Here is a 19,697-nt window from a genome sequence, read left to right as displayed (position 1 = left end):
AGTCAACAGTGAGAAACAGTCAGAAGTGGTTTTAATGTATTTTTAACTAATTAAAAAAGATTTTAACCATTAAATTTCTTCCCTTGAAAAAATAAAAATGGGCAACTAGTGGAATTTACTACAAGACTAGTCGCGCCTCAAATACATGTATGTCCTTTGACCTTATGTAGTCCCTTATAGTTTAAGGTTTAGGGTTGATTGTTTCCACAGTAACAAATGTAATACAGGCAAAAATATTCAACAATATATACCAATCCAAAAAATACAGTTTAGCCAGGTGAAAATAAATACACTTTTATAACACTGCAGCAAGGGAGCTCACTAAGAAGCAAAGCTTATAAACACGACCTCCTTGCTCCATAACATGGCAGTTCTTCGGTTCAAGGTATAAGGAAGCATTCTCCCTTATACTAAATTTCCCCTGACCTATCAGAAGGAAGCAGGATTGGAATGATGGATCAGGGTTGTCCCAACCAGGTCACATTCACCCCAAGGGGGGGGGGGGGGTTGCTTGGCAGATATAATCAGGTGCACATCACCAGGCCACTAATCGGTTGTTTTTAGAAGCCCTGCCTTCAGTCTTAGTATCCTGGTTGTGCTGATGCTGTTTTAATTAAGGATTTTGGCGCTGACGATTGCGTATTTGAGGCGCGACACTTTGCAAGCCCACGTACTTCATGTTGTGTTTAATGCAGCAGCATGCCCATGATGAGCTGTTAAAGACTAATCTATAAGAAAAAGATTTAGCTGTTGCAAACTGCAACTTACCAACCAAACAAATAATAATTTGGGGGGCTAATCGTCCTTACTCGCAGCTAGAGCTGAATTGCGAAGGACGCGGCTACAACGTGTTCAAGAAGCAGGCATGCAAGGGCGCATCCAGCTGCCAGCCACATCAACCCATTATGACCACGGAGCACAGCCAAGATCAGAAGTATTTTATTTTTTTCTTGAGGGAGGAAAACCGGATGGTCTGGAAAACCCTCGTGGCACAGCAGAGAACCAACGCACAACTCAACTCACATATGGCCCAGACCGGGAATTGAACCGGGGTCACCTTGGTGAGAGGCGAGCGCTTTACGCACAAGCCAACCGTGCCACCCTAAAAGAATGTGGTATAAATGCAAAAAATAGTTAATGGCCTGACATTTCGACCCTAGCAGAGTCTTTCTCAAAGTGACAACACACATAAACAGCTAGGCCTTTAATGGCCCTTTCTAGAAGTGGGCATTATTAATTTTGTCATACAATTTTACATACATTTTTTTTAAAATCAACAATGATTTTTAGTCACGTCTAGGGGTATGGTGCTGATGCTGCTACAAAAACTAATAAATAATAATATATTAAATATATAGCGCCTTATAAAAAGTTATCTTAAAGCCATTGGACATTTTTCGATACAGAAAAAAACAAAGTTCACAGATTTACAAATAACTTACAGGGTTTACAGAAGGTAATGGTGAAAGACTTCTATTGAAATATTATTCCATGAAATGCCTTACTTTTGAAAAAACATTAAAAACAATATCAATTCTCGATATCGAGAATTACTGATTTATATTCAAACACATGTCATGACCTGGCGAAACGTGCGGAGAAAAGGGTGAGTTTTCCCGTTATTTTCTCACGATGACCGATTGAGCCTTAATTTTCAAAGGTTTGTTATTTTATATATAAATTGTGATACACGAAGTGTGGGCCTTTGGACAATACTGTTTACTGAAAGTGTCCAATGGCTTTAAGGCGCTTTACAGTAATCATTAAAGGAGACGGGTTAAGGGTACTTTATCTTGATCACAAAAAAAGGAATAACAGTCGAAGTTTAGAAACTGATTTTATAAACCATCACTGTCACTTTAAACACCATTTTATCGCCCTGCAATCCTCCACGTCATACTATAAACTGCACTACAACCCTACTTGATCACAAAATGAAAGAATCATTATTAAAGAGCTCAGAAACTGATTTCATAAACCATTACCGCCACTTTAAAATAATCCAATATTTTATCACCCTGGCTATAAACATAAGCCATAAACTGCACTAAAACCCCAGACAGACGGTGGGTGAATTGGCCAGCAGACTTAGCCCAACAAAAAACACACCTCACAGTTCCCTAATCTTGATTAAAAATACTTCCCGACCTGAAATTGAATCAGGTCTTTGCTTGGATATTGAATCCAGGAATAGTGACACAGGATGAACTTTCACAGTCAGGGGGTCGTCAAAATGTCAGATGCAATTACGTAAATAGGCCAGTGGCCATGTATTTGTTGTTCCCCAGTGAACGTCTAAATTCCAATGGCAGGGATTGTTCCCTTTTTTTATGACAGAATAGGATTTATAGAATGAGCGTCTGGTATACATGTATAATCATGGGGAAGGAAAATCCTCAATGTGTAATCATGGAGGAAGAACTATTTCTTCCTCCGTGGTATAATGTACTGTATGTTAGTGGTTTACCTAATATTTATTTTTTAATACTTATTGTCGTCTTCTTATAAAATGTTCCTATGTACCCCGTGGTGGTGCAATTTTTGTGTATTTTATATCTGCTATTTGTATCAATATTTGTATCTTGTAATGCCACATTATTCAGCTTCGTGCTGCCAGTTGGTTTTTTAATAAAACATAAAAATGAAATGAAATGAATGAATGTATTCTAAGTTAGGGGACCGTTCAGAATAAGCAATGTTCTAAAATGTTGATCTTCTTTTTTGAAACTGTTTTGCCCCAGTCATCCACCCCAAATTTTGATATTGTACATGTGTAGCTACGGTGGGTGGTGCTGGGCGGGCCTGTGCTGGGTGGGCCCTGCCCAGGACTCGCAATTCTTGCCTAGCTACATTTGTACATTTATGTACAACCAGGCTTGCTGCCTGAGTTTCCACTTCACTGCGCTGCTAATCTTAAAGGAACACGTTGCCTTGGATCGGACGAGTTGGTCTATAAAAAGCGTTTGAAACCGTTTGTTATGAAATGCATATGGTTGGAAATATGTTTTAAAAGTAGAATACAATAATCCACACAAGTATCACTCAAAATTGCACGGTTTTCCTTTTACGTCGCGAACTGACACGGTCGGCCATTTATGGGAGTCAAACATTTAACTCTCATAAATGGCCGACCGTGTTAGTCGACGAGGTAAAAATAAAACCACGCAATTTCAAGGCATATTTGTGCAGATTATTGTATTCTACTTTTACAACATCTTTCTACCCATATGCATTTTATAACAAACGGTTACAGAACGCTTTTAAAAGACCAACTCGACCGATCCAAGGCAACGTGTTCCTTTAAGCACAAGAACATCAGATTTTACATACTGTTAATAATACTGGCTTATTTTGACTGACGCAAAAATAACCAACTGTGGTTTGGGTTCTACAATTATCTTATTTTCTGAATTTTGACAGAATTTTAAACGGAGACATTTCTCTGTATAGTTGATACTTGAAGTTTGTCCCTAACTACACGTAAAACTTAATTGATTGAAATTGATTGAAATTATATTGGGAACAGTAAAAGAGTATTAATTTTGGATTTTACCCTTACAGCGATGTGTGTAAGCACTGTTTGATCTCCTGAGCTCAGATGACAAAAACTCACAGGCACACTATTCCTGTACTTTCCATTTAACTTTGTTATTTCCTTTACTGTGTACAAAAGCAAAAAACCCAACCCCATTATTTTTGGTGACAATGCAGGCCTACCGACTTTCTATACAAGTTTGACGTTCAATTTAGTATTTTCAATAGTCCACAAAAAACTCGTACATTTGTGTTCCATTTGTTGTAAATTCCAATACTTTCCATTGAACTTTCCAAAAGCGAAAAAAGCCAACCCCATATTTTTTGTTTTTTACAACGCAGACCCATCCTGATTTTCTGTAAAAGTTGGATTTATTATTTTCAATAGAGCACACAAAAAAACTTGAGTTTGAGTTTCAGTGCCTTAAAGTCACTGGACACTATCGGTAGTTACTCAAAATAATTGTTAATAGAATAAATAAAGACTTACTTAGTAACGAGCAATGGAGAGCTATTGATAATTAACATTGTAATTAACTATTGATAATAACATTGGAAATAACAGCTCCCTCTGAAGTAACATAGTTTTCCAAAAAGGAGGTAATTTTTCACTCAAATAATAACACTTCAGCTGAAGCCACTTATTAGGCCGATGAAAGCATACAAATTTGTGGAACAAGTGTGTTTTTTCTTTCATGATTCTTTTGCAACTTCGATGAACAATTGAGTCAAACTTTCAGAGTTTTTTTTTTATGCATTTGGGATACACCAAGTGAGAATACTTGGTGTTTGACAATTGCCAAAGGTGTCCAATGCCTTTAACTTGGAGGTCAATATTGGCTTTAGAAATATTAATGGGCTCATCAGCCAGTCAATAGTCAATAATAAGTACAAGGCTCAATGGTCTGGTTCTAAAAATCCCATTGTTGAATTGTAATAAAATCTTGGATGATAACACAGGGGGGGGGCACAAAGAACAATTTTCAAGGCTATATGAAAGTGTACACTCTTCACAGCATGATAGGCTGTTGAAAATAAATCCTGAACTATGAGAGCAAAGCGGGAAGCTAGGAGTGCGAAAGCTTGCAATTGTACGAAGCCTGCTTACACACATTTTATCTGGGTTTTGAAAGCTCACACGTGTACTTTGTAATCTGGGGGTTCCATATGGATCTTCACTTTCTTATGAATTTTATCTCAGTTACATCATAATAAAACAAAATATGTTTTCTGGTTTTCAGAGGAGTGGGGAGGTGGAGAGTGGGGAGGTGGAGATGGGGAAGGGGGAGGGGGAGGGGGGAACCAAAAAACGATTTCAGGTTAAAAACGGACAAATCACCCCTTCAAATATGAAAATAAAAAATAAGTAAATCAATAAAATAAAACAAGAAATAAATAAACAGCCTAACTGTACTTTTCATGATAACTAGGATGACTTCAACTTTTATAGTACAAGGCGTCCATTTTGATTGATTTCGGTGGCAGCAACCAGTGAAGTGCCCAGGAGCTGGTTATTGTCTGACCATTATCAGGAACTGATGTCTCACTAAAGAGTAGCTAATTGTACAATGATAAGCAACCTGATATTACATGTGTACACTAACTGTGTTGCCACTGCCAATGTGTAGAAATGGAGTTAACATTTACACAAGGGGGGCCCACTCGACTGATAATCAACAAAAAGGATTTCTGGCTATAAAAAAATCAACATTGGGCATGTATGTTTGAATTAGGCTGATTTGATACTGTACTCAAATCTCAGTGCCGACAGTACCGACTGTGACCACCTACAAAAGGATCGAGGGGGCCTACAAATTACCAAAAGCCAACAAAAATACACTCTATATGTAGCTCTTGCTTGAATTGCTGGGTGCCGACTTCTACTCCCCATACCATTGTCGTGAGAGCAGTAGTCTTTGCGGGGCAAGCCTTCTCGTGAGAATACATATTAACGATTTGTCTATAGTGCCTCTGCCTACAGAATAAATCTGAATCTGGTTAAATATTCTCAACGCTCTTATAAGAGCCAAACGAGAAGAGAAGATGATGAAGAAATTTTAGATGTGGGGGTAAACCCCAGTGAATTTTTCCAAGGAAAACCCACGCAGTCTGGAGGGGGACTAAAAACCCAATCCACATGACATAGTTCCTCCTGGGCGGGGCGGTGGGATTCGAACTGGTGTCGTAGAGGTGGAAGGTGAGGCAAGACACCACTTGCCAACCTGAAACCCCTCGACTTTGGCGGCTCCAGTTCCGATCGCAAGAGGTTATTGAAAGTTTGGGTTCAATTGGTCATCGAAGTTGTAAGAGAATACAATGTAAGAAAAACACCCCTTTTGCATAGAATTGAGTGCTTTCAGATGCCTAACATTGTTTATGCTATACATGTACTGTACAATCTACATTATACAGATACGTGCATACATAAATGCTTCAAGTCAACATGCACAAACAAATTGCTGGAAGGAGCAAAAGGTGGGAGGGGGGGGGAGTGGATCTGCCCACCTCAGCTGTTGGTGGTTGAGGCATTTCAAAGTAAGATTTCATTACAAAAGAGGAATGCAGTAGTATGCCTACATTTATTCAGTGACTCATCACTCGCAGACACAACATGAAAGTAGCACCACCTTAAACCGACTGTTAAATTGACCCAACGGATTAGCTTCTTCACTAAGCCCACTGGGCTATTTGCGTAACCTGCCCTTTAGTGGTAGCAAGGGCAAGGTGTATCAGTTGCCCAATAGACAAGTTGCTTTCCTATTTGTAGATCATGTAATAACTGTAAAGTGTTATTCAAACCACTGTGTATTGTGCAAGCGTCCATTGGCTGCATAGCAGAACCAGGGAATGTACGAGTGGTGGGGAGGGCCCAATTTCATAGAGCTGCTTTTTTAGGCACAACAAAATTATGCTAACCAAATTAAGGTTACCAGCCAAATAACTTTGCCACATCATAGAGCTGCTAAGTATACCACAACAGCTGAAGCTACAAACACTGCTGATGTTTCTACAACAGCTGAGGCTATACTGCTCATTTTAACATAGCAGACAAATATTTTCTGCTTAAGCAGCTCTGTGATCAGTAGTTTAACCTAAGACTGCATATATTTTTCTAATAGGCCTAATACAAAGTTAATATATATTTGGTTTGCTGTAACACCATGTGTGTACTACTTGCCAGGTAGAGTTTGTTCTAAGAGAACTGTCTTGCTTAATTCTACTACCGTGGAGTAGATTGTTCGGGTGTTCGGCAGACTTCTCATTCTCAGTTCTGATAAGAACTGTCCTGCTTATGAACTATTACCTGGGCGGATGGTATACAAATAGGCTGGGACTTGCTACTTTAGCTAGTTAACTGTACTACCGCTAAGTCAGTTTTTGGGTTGGTCTCAACGTTTCGACTAGCTTGCTCTAGTCATCTCAGGAGACAACCTTATTTCAATCAAGGTTGTCCTTATCCATCAAGAGCTATGCTGAAATATCAGACCCATATATTTATTTAGCACTACAGCACTATCGGTTTAAGGTGTAGTGTGGTTCAATCTGCAGCCAACAAAGTGCTGTGGCAAAATTTGCGGCCAACCACACAAGAAAACAATTGATTTAACTCGCATCTTCCTGTGTACATGTAGGCTAACTGACATGTTTTGAGGAGACTTTTTCTCATCAGGTCAAAGCAAACTCATAGGCCTACGGCTATTGTAAAATAGAGCAGTCAGGGCTTGAATATGGCAGGACAATCCACAAGAACAGGACCTGTAGCTGAACACTTCTACCGGACCAAGACCAGATTTAAAGCCATTATACACTTTTGGTACAGAAAAAAATCAAAAAAAAATCACAGATTTACAAATAATTTACAGGGCTTACAGAAGGTAATGGTGAAAGACTTCTCTTGAAAAATTATTCCATGAAATGCTTTACTTTTTGAGAAAACATTAAAACAATTATCAATTCTCGATATTGAGAATTACGGATTTGATTTGTTTAAAACACATGTCATGACATGGCGAAATGTGCGGAAACAAGGGTGGGTTTTCCCGTTATTTTCTCCCGACTACGATGACCAATTGCGCCTAAACTTTCACAGGTTTGTTATTTTATAAAGATGTAGTGATACATGAAGTGTGGGCCTTTGACAATACTGTTTACCGAATTGTGTCCAATGGCTTTAAAATGAGTTGAACAAACACCAAGACTAGATGCATCCCAATTGTCATGCTACTTCAATACTCAACATAATTTGAATATTAATCAGATTATATTGTCAATATTTTCAAATATATTTCACAATTAGGTATCAATGTAATAGTGAGCTGTAAATTCAAGCCCTGACATTTATTACATGTAGGTTCAAGACCTCGCAAAGGCCAGTCTAGTGTCTATAAAAGGAAATGAAACTAGAAAAAGAATTGACAAACATTCCAGCAATGTGACTGCTACACATGATGGATTGAATGCCCTCCCTGTTACACCAAGTTTGTAAATTCCATTCAACTTTTTCCCTGAATACTTTTTTTCAACAAACTTATCATGGCACTGGACACATTTAAGTCAAAGACCAGCTGTCCTTTTCAACAAACTCTTCCAAAACTTAGGATTAATCTTAGGACTTAGGACGAGCTACTTAGGGTGTTAGGCTGCACTGAACCCATCCTACGCTAGTACGAGTTACTCGTCCTAACTCGAGATAGGATTGATCCTAGGGTTTCGTATCGGCTGCTGTATTCTCACTTGATGTATCCCAACAATAGCATAAAATAACAAACTTGTGAAAATTTGGGCTCAATTGGTCATCGAATTTGCAAGAGAATAATGAAAGAAAAAACTAAAAATTACCCTGGTTGCATTTCTTTGATGCCTAATGAAAGGCTCCAGCTGAAGTCTTTTTTTTATTTTAGTGAGAAATCTCCTCTTTCTCAAAAACTACGTTAGTAAGAAATTAACTCTTTCTCAAAAACTATGTTACTTCAGAGGGAGCCGTTTCGCACAATGTTTTATACTATCAACAGCTCCATTGCTTGTTACCAAGTAGGTTTTTATGCTATAAATTATTTTAAGACCAATAAGCCTAGTGTCCACAGCAGTTGTGGTTTATATTTAAATATTATCATCACCTTGTTCAGAAGTTCCTACATAAGCATGGGGGGCATGCCTGTCCTTCATTTTTGAAAGGGCATATAGGCACCTTAAGTAAAGGGCACCCTGTGAGGAAATTGTAAATTTCTACTAGAGCATTTCAAGGGCACCAAGGCAATGACCAGGGGGGCACAGAGGGGGGGGGGGGGGCGGTTACAGGGGGACGCTGTGTGTGGTTTTTGGTATTTATAAGTAACCGAATACAAAGATTCTCTTCAGTGGGTAGACCCCTATCTCTTGAACCAAGCCCAGCTTAAAATAAAACATGTACAAAAGGAGCTCCTTCAAAAGGGATTTAAATTATAAATAGCCCTTTGATGAACAGAAAACTTTTCAAGAGTATAATGAGCCACATCATGTAAATGATTCTATCAACCGTGATTTCCAGCTTTGGAAAATCCCTAAGGATTATCCAAAGCTGCAGTAGATAATAATCCCCTCCCTGATTGAAGCCCCCATGTTTACCTGTGGTCCTGCACAGCTACATTACAGGGCTCACATATACCTGTGCAATGTTTTGCTGTTTGTGGCATGCCTAGCTGTTATTGTTAATGGCACTGGACACTTTTGGTAATTACTCAAAATAACTGTTAGCATTAAAACTTACATGTACTTGTTATAACGAGCAATAGAGAGCTATTGATAGTATAAAACTATTGAGTTACCTGTTCATGTTTGTTGTGTTGTCATTTAGCCTTCGAGAAAGACTCTGCTAGGGTCGAAACGTCAGGCCGTTAACTATTTTTTGCAGTATAAAACATTGTGAGAAACGACTCCCTCTCAAGTGATTTACTTTTCAAAAGAAGTTATTTTCCACTAAAATATTTGAATTTGATTTTGAGACCTCGTAATTAGATTTTGAGGTCGCGAAATCTCATCAAGCATCTAAATTCACACAACCTTGTGTGACAAGGGTGTTTTTTCTTCCATTATTATCTCGCAGCTTCGACCACCAATTGAGTTCAAATTTTCACAGGTTTGTTATTTTGTGCAAATTTTGAGATACACCAAGTGAGAAGACTGGATTCAGCAGAATGTGAGTTCGGGTTCGAGTCCTGATCATGACACTTGTGTCCTGCAAGACACTTAACCATGATTGCTTCGTAAAAGTTGGGGAGGTAGTGCTTTCTGCTCTACCATGTACCAGTCAGGCTTCTGTCTGATGGATGATACCCAAGTCTACATCCGTATGGACTGTAAAAGGGGTAACCCTGTTTCAGCCCAGTAAGAGTAGGTGGCCATGGCACTGGAAAAACAAAGGTGGGCAAATGGGCCGTTCATTTATTGAATAAAAAAACTACTTGAAGTACAACCGTTGGCTCATCAGTCTAACGGCTGATTCGTTTGTTTTTTATGGCCCAGTATGAAGAATGCCTCTGATATAATTCTTATAAAACTTCAGTCTATTACAAAACTGTACACTAGTACAGTTCAGATAAAGGTGGGATGGTCCCCCATTGTACATTTCGTGGAACTGAAGAACTGGATTGTGGGATGGGGAAGTAACAACTATGTTTCAATTACTTTCGTTTCACCCAAAATTTTCAAGGGCGACAAAGGGCGACAAAGGGCAGATCTAGGTATTGGGCTTTGTTAAACCAGATTTAAAAAAAAAGCAAGTCTATGGGACACTTTTGAAGGGGCACCAAGGCCAAGACCAGCAGGGCATCGCAGGTCGTGGCCTCCGTGGACTCTGTGTAATGGACCGATCCAGTAGGCTCCGCCCACGACGCACGTGTGAGCAACAACATGTGGGGCACTCCAATGCCTTTCTGCACAACTCTGCCGCGCACGCCAAGATACGCGCACGCATTTCGGACCTTATTTGTCGGACCTTGTGATTGGTCAATACGCAAAGGGGCGGAGCTTAGTGGATCGGTCTACTCCAGGCCTGACCAGTTAACTCCTGACCGAAATGGCAAAACTTTAAACTTTTCAAGACTTTCCTTTGAACAAGACCACTTTCTATAACCTGCCATCTGTGGATTTCCAACTGCAAGGGTCATTGATTATTTGCCTGCACCCATTATCCCTTCATCAATAAAAGGGTCCCCCACAAAACAGAGGTGGCGAGTATTGACGGAACTTGGTCAAGTGTGTCTGTATCCCCTGTTTAAAGGGCACGCTAATACACTCTGATCAGGGCCTGGACAGGATAATGGTACAACAATATACAGGGGGATTCAACATCAGAGTGTTGCGATACCTTTGGGACAAGGGGGAATTTAAGTTGTTTACAAAAATGTCCATACATGTTGAGTTTTTTAATACAGCACTCTGGCAATAGAATTTGTGTTGAGTTCATTTTCATTGTATTACAAACTGAAAGGCATCTAGCCTTCAATATCAGTGTGCTGTGACTAGCATACCTTTGGGACAAGGGGGAAATTGGATTTGTTTACAAGTGCAGAGTTTTTTTATACAGCGCTCTTTAGGATTTGTGTTGAATTCGTTTTCATTGTATTACAAACTAAGGCATAATATAGCCTAAAATTAAAAATGTTCATGCAGAGTTTTTGTATACAGCGATCCATATGGTTTGTTTTGTATTCATTTGCATTGAAGGCATAATCTACGCGTAAAGTGACTTGCATACATTTTGTACCTTTGGGACAAGGGGGAAAAGTGATCTTGTTTACAACTGTCATGCAGAATTTTTTTATACAGAGCTTAATAGAATTTCTGTTGAATTCCCTTTTCAATGTAGTACAAACTAAAGCATTTGCAAGGCTCCCTCTTCATCCAGGGACTTAGCAAGTGGGGACCGGTCAGTATGCCGGTTTACTTGGCAACCTGCTTTTACAAAGGCTCAAATCTATACAGGGCTACATTCAGCATTTTCATTCATTTGTATTTTAAAGGGTCCTTGTGTTTGTGTTGGGTAGGAATTCCTTCTTTGCAGCCATTAGGTTTGCAACAGACCTGCAGTGCATGTTGTTAGCTGGTTAGCTCTTTATATAGGGGTCTAACAGCATTTATATGAAGGCTGTAGCATGAGTATTTTTTTTATAGCCAAATCAAAATATGCTTGGGTGACAATTTTTACTGGCAGGCCTGGAATTTTATGTTAAAGAGGGCAAGGCAATTTTCATTTTGCAAAGGGCACTTTTATTTGAAAAATCCTAAAGTTAGGGTTTCTTTTAAAGGGGCACCAAGGCCAAGACCAGGGGCAACGGAGGTCATGGACGCTGTCAGGTTGTTTCAAACTAGCATTTGACCCTTAACTCTTGTCAAGGCGAATGCTCATATCCGGGGATGCAAAACTAGCAAGCTACTAAGCCAATGGAGGCTTCCTCCATGCTACTGTGTGTAGGCCCTATAAAACACACAAACACTTGTCATAAAGCATTACATTACATTACAACTTACAACAAGTTGACTATTAATAGGGATTGAACATCATACCATTAACATTATGGATACAAATTGGTGGTCAATATTAATTATAAAGGAAATTATGGACAAACTATTGTTCAATATTATCATTGATCCAACTTTGTTAATTTTATTTTTATCATTCTTTGTTTATTCTTTTATAAAGTTGTTGATAATTTCACTTTCATTTTTGTGTAATAAATTGTTTTATTATTATTTGTAACTTATCATTCTCCTATTTTATTTCTAAAGCTTTCTCTTGCCCCCCCAACAATTGTTTAAATTTTTTATAAAATAACTAACTTTATTTTGTATGATTGTTAGTAATATGATTATGTTTTTTTTTTTACTGGCTCTCGGTTCACAGTGGAACTGACATCGGCAATTTGAAGTGCCCTCACGCTTTGGCCTGCATTGTGACTTAAAAGCAGTGTGTTTTATCGCGCTGTAAACAACAATCAATTATTAATATTAACAATTTAATAGATGTTAAATTTGCATCGGGGATAAAGAATATTAATTTTTGGTTTTTACCCATATACACCGATGTGTGTAGCACTGTATACTCAGTACTTTCCCGAGTCCTGTGAAAAATATGGGTAAAAACCAAAAATTAATATTCTTTATCCCCGATGCAAATTTAACATCTATTAAATCGTTTGCAGTACCCGCTGCTAAACATAGGATTCGGACTGCCTCTAGCTGCCGGGCAATCTCGGTGGTCTAGTTGGTATGACACTGCTCTAGAATTGCAAAGGTCGTGGGTTCGAATCCCACCCGAGAAAAAATGCCTGTGATATTTTTCACAGGACTCGGGAAAGTACTGAGTATACAGTGCTACACACATCGGTGTATATGGGTAAAAACCAAAAAAAAAACCAAAAAAACAAAAAAACATTAATAATATTAACAAGTTTATTTATGTTGATTTTAAGCAATTCAACAACCCTACTACAACCATGGAGGAATAATACTACAACAAACACGACACTCACACTGTAAAGAATTTAAACAAGAAAACTTACCTCTCATGTCTCGTATCTTTCAATGTTCTTTCCACAGATATCATATTGCTGACAACTAAATTAAAATTGTGCACTTTCATTGTGTCGTCTGCCCTCTCCTTCGCTTCGCCGTAGAGCAGCACTGGCTGGCCGTTCTCCCCGGGGCCAAACCTCGGCACGTCCCGGCCGAGTTGACCGAACTCCGAGTCGGCGAGCTCGTTCGATGAGCCCAGTTTAGTTCGACTTCTTGCCCGTTCCGGACCGTCGTTTTCCTGGCGGCTTTCTCCTTCAATCATAAGAAAAACCGCTCTCCTGTTTGTTGGCTGTAAGGTGCTCTCGTGGTAGAAGAAATACACCACGGACGCCATGGAAAACCATATTATCCCACCAAGTAAAAGAGAAAATAGTTTTGTTGCCATTCTAGTCTGCTGTGATGTTGAGCAACCCTGACGTTGTGCTCGTGTCCAGAACCGCAGCAGTTAATACTAACTCGATCTCTGGAGTAACTTGTGTTGTGTCAAATCCTCGGACAAGCAGACATGTATCAACATGCACAGTGAAACAATCCATCCTTTTACTAGCATTTCAAAGACGATCCTCGCGACAGTTTTGTTGTTATTGATAAACCATAGTTTGGGTGACCGGTTTTAAATCCCATTCGACAACACGTGCATCCACATGGAGCTGTTACTACAGTGTGTTGATGACTAGACTACAGCTAGCAGCTGATTCGATATCTGTCTCTATTTTTTTGTCCATCGAATGATTTTTAGCTGCTCTTGAGGGCGCTGTTGATCTCAATGTGCTTCAACTTTTTGGCTTGTTTGTAGAGCTCGAGAAAATAGGCCTACTCATGGAAACTGGCCTGGGGAACACTTTTTTCGATTTTTTTCCTAAGGTAATTAGCAAATATTCCAAACGGCTGACCTTAAAAAAAAATAGAAATCTGAAGTTTAGTGAAAAAAAAAAAAAATATCTAATTGGTTTTCAAGAGGTTGAGAATTTTGAACATGTTGTATGACTTTTGCAAATTATTCAAACATTCTTTCATTTCAGCAACCTTGAGCCATCCGCTCACCAGGTACAACTTAAAACATTGTAATTTTTGATGACCTTTGCAAATTATTAAAACATTCTTTCATTTCAGCAACCTTGAGCCATCCGCTCATCAGGTACAACTTTAAACATTGTAACTTTTTATGACTTTTGCAAGTTATTCAAACATTCTTTCATTTCAGCAACCTTGAGCCATCCGCTCATCAGGTACAACTTCAAACCTTCAAATTTTTAATGACTTTGCAAATTATTAAAACATTCTTTGATTTCAGCAACCTTGAGCCATCCGCTCATCAGGTACAACTTTAAACATAGTAATTTCTTATGCTTTTTGCAAATATCCGCTCATCAGGTACAACTTTAAACATTTTCATTTTTTATGACTTTTGCAAATTAATGAAACATTCTTTCATTTCAGCAACCATGAGCCTTCCGTTCATAAAGTAAAACTTTCAACATGGTCATTTGCTTATGCTTTTTGCAAATTATTCAAACACTCTTTCATTTCAACAACCTTGAGCCATCCTCTCATACAGGTAAAAATTTGAACATAGTCATTTTTCATGACTGTTGCAAATTATTGAAACATTCTTTCATTTCAGCAACCATGAGCCATCCGTTAATCAAGTACAACTTTCAACATTGTAATGTCTTATGCTTTTTGCAAATTATTCAAACACTCTTTCATTTCAGCAACTTCAAACACAGTAATTTCTTATGCTTTTTGCAAATTATTCAAACACTCTTTCGTTTCAGCAACTTCAAACATTGTCCTGCTTATGCTTTTTGCAAATTATTGAAACATTCTTTCATTTCAGCAACCTTGAGCCATCCGCTCATCAAGTACAACTTTCAACATGGTCATATTTTATGCTTTTTGCAAATTATTCAAACACTCTTTTATTTCAGCAACCTTGAGCCATCCGCTCATCAGGTACAACTTTAAACATTGTCATTTTTCATGACTCTTGCAAATTATTGAAACATTCTTTCATTTCAGCAACCATGAGCCTTCCGCTCATCAAGTAAAACTTTCAACATGGTCATTTGCTTATGCTTTTTGCAAATTATTCAAACACTTTTTCATTTCAGCAACCTGGAGCAATCCGCTCATCAGGTACACCTTTAAACATTGTCATTTTTCATGACTGTGGCAAATTATTGAAATATTCTTTCATTTCAGCAACCATGAGCCATCCGCTCATCAGGTACAACTTTAAACATAGTAATTTCTTATGCTTTTTGCAAATATCCGCTCATCAGGTACAACTTTAAACATTTTCATTTTTTATGACTTTTGCAAATTATTCAAACATTCTTTCATTTCAGCAACCTTGAGCCATCCGCTCTTTAGGTACAAATTTAAACATAGTCATTCTTCATGACGGTTGCAAATTATTCAAACATTCTTTCATTTCAGCAACCTTGAGCCATCCGCTTATCAGGTACAACTTCAAACATTGTCATTTTTTATGACTTTTGCGAATTATTCAAACACCATTTCATTTCAGCAACCTTGAGCCATCCGCTCATCAAATACAACTTTCAACATGGTAATATCTTAAGCTTTTTGCAAATTATTGAAACACTCTTTCATTTCAGCAACTTCAAACATTGTCATTTCTTATGCTTTTTGCAAATTATTCAAACACTCTTTCATTTCAGCAACTTCAAACATTGTCATTTCTTATGCTTTCTGCAAATTATTGAAACACTCTTTCATTTCAGCAACCTTGAGCCATCCGTTCATCAAGTACAACTTTCAACATGGTAATTTCTTATGCTTTTTGCAAATTTTTGAAACACTCTTTCATTTCAGCAACCTTGAGCCATCCGTTCATCAAGTACAACTTTAAACATGGTCATTTCTTATGCTTTTTGCACATTATTGAATCATTCTTTCAGTTCAGCAACCTTTGAGCAATCCGCTCATCAGGTACAAATTTAAACATGGTAATTTCTTATGCTTTTTGCAAATTATTCAAACACTCTTTCATTTCAGCAACTTGAAACATTGTCATTTCTTACGCTTTTTGCAAATTAGTCAAACATTCTTTCAATTCAGCAACCTTGAGCCATCCTCTCATCAGGTACAAATTTAAACATTGTCATTTTTCATGACTGTTGCAAACTAATGAAACATTCTTTCATTTCAGCAACCATGAGCCATCCGTTCATCAAGTACAACTTTCAACATCGTCATTTCGTATGCTTTTTGCAAATTATTCAAAGACTCTTTCATTTCAGCAACTTCAAACATTGTAATTCCTTATGCTTTTTGCAAATTATTCAAACACTCTTTCATTTCAGCAACTTCAAACATTGTCATTTCTTATGCTTTTTGCAAATTATTGAAACATTCTTTCATTTCAGCAACCTTGAGCCATTCGCTCATCAGGTACAAATTTCAACATGGTCATTTCTTATGCTTTTTGCAAATTATTGAAACATTCTTTCATTTCAGCAACCTTGAGCCATCCGCTCATCAAGTACAACTTTCAACATGGTCATTTCTTATGCTTTTTGCAAATTATTCAAACACTCTTATACATTTCAGCAACCTTGAGCCATCCGCTCATCAAGTACAACTTTCAACATGGTAATTTCTTATGCTTTTTGCAAATTATTCAAACACTCTTTCATTTCAGCAACCTTGAGCCATCCGCTCATCAGGTACAAATTTCAACATGGTCATATCTTAAGCTTTTTGCAAATTATTCAAACACTCTTTCATTTCAGCAACTTCAAACATTGTCTTTTCTTATGCTTTTTGCAAATTATTCAAAGACTCTTTCATTTCAGCAACTTGAAACATTGCCATTTCTTACGCTTTTTGCAAATTAGTCAAACATTCTTTCAATTCAGCAACCTTGAGCCATCCTCTCATCAGGTACAAATTTAAACATTGTCATTTTTCATGACTGTTGCAAACTAATGAAACATTCTTTCATTTCAGCAACCATGAGCCATCCGCTCATCAAGTACAACTTTCAACATCGTCATTTCTTATGCTTTTTGCAAATTATTCAAAGACTCTTTCATTTCAGCAACTTCAAACATTGTAATTCCTTATGCTTTTTGCAAATTATTCAAACACTCTTTCATTTCAGCAACTTCAAACATTGTCATTTCTTATGCTTTTTGCAAATTATTGAAACATTCTTTCATTTCAGCAACCTTGAGCCATTCGCTCATGAAGTACAACTTTCAATATGGTCATTTCTTATGCTTTTTGCAAATTATTGAAACATTCTTTCATTTCAGCAACCTTGAGCCATCCGCTCATCAAGTACAACTTTCAACATGGTCATTTCTTATGCTTTTTGCAAATTATTCAAACACTCTTATACATTTCAGCAACCTTGAGCCATCCGCTCATCAAGTACAACTTTCAACATGGTCATTTCTTATGCTTTTTGCAAATTATTCAAACACTCTTTCATTTCAGCAACCTTGAGCCATCCGCTCATCAGGTACAAATTTCAACATGGTCATATCTTAAGCTTTTTGCAAATTATTCAAACACTCTTTCATTTCAGCAACTTCAAACATTGTCTTTTCTTATGCTTTTTGCAAATTATTCAAAGACTCTTTCATTTCAGCAACTTGAAACATTGCCATTTCTTACGCTTTTTGCAAATTAGTCAAACATTCTTTCAATTCAGCAACCTTGAGCCATCCGTTCATCAAGTACAACTTTCAACATCGTCATTTCTTATGCTTTTTGCAAGTTATTCCAACACTCTTTCATTTCAGCGACTTCAAACATTGTCATTTCTTATGCTTTTTGCAAATTATTCAAAGACTCTTTCATTTCAGCAACTTGAAACATTGTCATTTCTTATGCTTTTTGCAAATTATTGAAACATTCTTTCATTTCAGCAACCTTGAGCCATCCTCTCATCAGGTACAAATTTAAACATAGTCATTTTTCATGACTGTTGCAAACTATTGAAACATTCTTTCATTTCAGCAACCATGAGCCATCCGCTCATCAAGTACAACTTTAAACATAGTAATTTCTTATGCTATTTGCAAATATTCGCTCATCAGGTACAACTTTAAACGTTGTCATATTTATGACTTTTGCAAATTATTCAAACACTTTTTCATTTCAGCAACCTTGAGCCATCCGCTCTTTAGGTACAAATTTAAACATAGTCATTCTTCATGACTGTTGCAAATTATGCAAACATTCTTTCATTTCAGCAACCTTGAGCCATCCGCTCATCAGGTACAACTTCAAACATTGTCATTTTTTATGACTTTTGCGAATTATTCAAACACCATTTCATTTCAGCAACCTTGAGCCACCCGCTCATCAGGTACAACTTCAAACATTGTCATTTCAGCAACCTTTAGCCATCCACTCATCAGGTACAACTTTCAACATTGTCATTTTTTATGACTGTTGCAAGTTATTCAAACACCATTTCATTTCAGCAACCTTGAGCCATCCGCTCATCAGGTACAACATTATAAATAGGGGAATCAATGTGTGTAGAAGAGGTTTTCAACTAGTGGTTTAATCCCAACGAAGCCTGGTTCTTGATAATTTTACCGAGACGAAGTCGAGGTAAATTATAAAGAACCAGGCCGATTCAACACTCTTTGATTCCCATTCATTAATACCTTTTCCGAAGTTAAATTCAAGTTAAATAAATGCAAAAATTATAATTGTTAAATGATTTCTTCATAAACAGAGGTTTATACACACCCACGTGACGCGCTCTCCACCAATAGGAATAGCGAAACTGTCTGAGGTATTTATGAATCAACATCAGCATTTTGGTCCCTCATCATAGATGACATTTGCTTTTGAGTTTGCCTTTTAGTTTTAATGCGCAAAAGTAGACATGAGCATTGTACCAAAGACAAAATGCAAGGCCTGTATGGTTTCATAACCGGATCGGCGCAACTCGGCCCGAAAGTCTTTAATTTTGAACGAGGGTATTGAAATAGCTGAAAGCCGGGCTCTATGGCTATTGACCGCAATCACTCGGGTATGACGAGTATCACGCAAACTGCACCCCGGGGTTGCCACTGCAACATTTAAACTGACAAAATACAGGCATTATCTATACTAAACCTTATGCTCATATACTTATACTAATATCGGACCTAAAAGCTAGGCAACAAAACAGTTGTGTAACTTTTGGTACGCATTTGAAATTTCTCAGCAGTCTACAGTACTGCCCTGAGTACACTCCTCTTAGCTCATAGGTTGTTAACTCAAAATACAAAATGATACGCTTACCAACTGTTGAGTTCATCAGGCTATACCGCAAAACATTTCCAAATTCCCGCGGTTCCAATGATTTCACACTGCGACGGATCTACAGGACGTCCAGATTTGCGGTCATGCCATAATCGCGACTGATATTTCACCATACGCCCTCTACGCTGGCAGCGATGCAAATAGCATAAGTAATAATTAAATACATGGCACAATGGAGACGTACGCTGTCTGAGCTACGAAGAAATAATATTGATAAGAAGGTGTAATACAATTGATTATTTTTTATAGATGTAATAACTATTATCATAAGCGCAACAAGTGTGCACCAAATGGCTGGAATTGTGCCTTAA

The 19,697-nt window shown here is 37.8% G+C and overlaps 1 protein-coding gene and 1 non-coding gene across 3 annotated transcripts in view; one reads left to right on the top strand and one right to left on the bottom strand.

The window, feature by feature from the left end:
* The window catches only part of LOC139948629 (polypeptide N-acetylgalactosaminyltransferase 13-like), a 46,407-nt gene extending 26,917 nt beyond the window's left edge, over positions 1 to 19,490 (bottom strand). For both annotated transcript variants that reach the window (XM_071946827.1, XM_071946828.1), the window contains exons 1-2: positions 19,366 to 19,490; positions 13,074 to 13,979 (exon numbers count right to left, since the gene is read on the bottom strand). In XM_071946827.1, coding sequence (XP_071802928.1) covers positions 13,074 to 13,471 — 398 coding nt within the window. In that variant the 5' untranslated portion in view covers positions 13,472 to 13,979; positions 19,366 to 19,490. The remainder of the gene's footprint in view (positions 1 to 13,073; positions 13,980 to 19,365) is intronic.
* On the top strand, positions 12,761 to 12,833 carry Trnas-aga (transfer RNA serine (anticodon AGA)). Its single transcript has one exon. It is a non-coding gene; the product is annotated as a tRNA-Ser (tRNA).
* Positions 19,491 to 19,697: the final 207 nt, after the last annotated feature.

This window comes from Asterias amurensis, chromosome 16 (assembly GCF_032118995.1).
Source record: "Asterias amurensis chromosome 16, ASM3211899v1".
In the NCBI taxonomy this organism is placed as follows: domain Eukaryota; kingdom Metazoa; phylum Echinodermata; class Asteroidea; order Forcipulatida; family Asteriidae; genus Asterias; species Asterias amurensis.
This window is presented reverse-complemented; position numbering and strand designations above follow the sequence as displayed.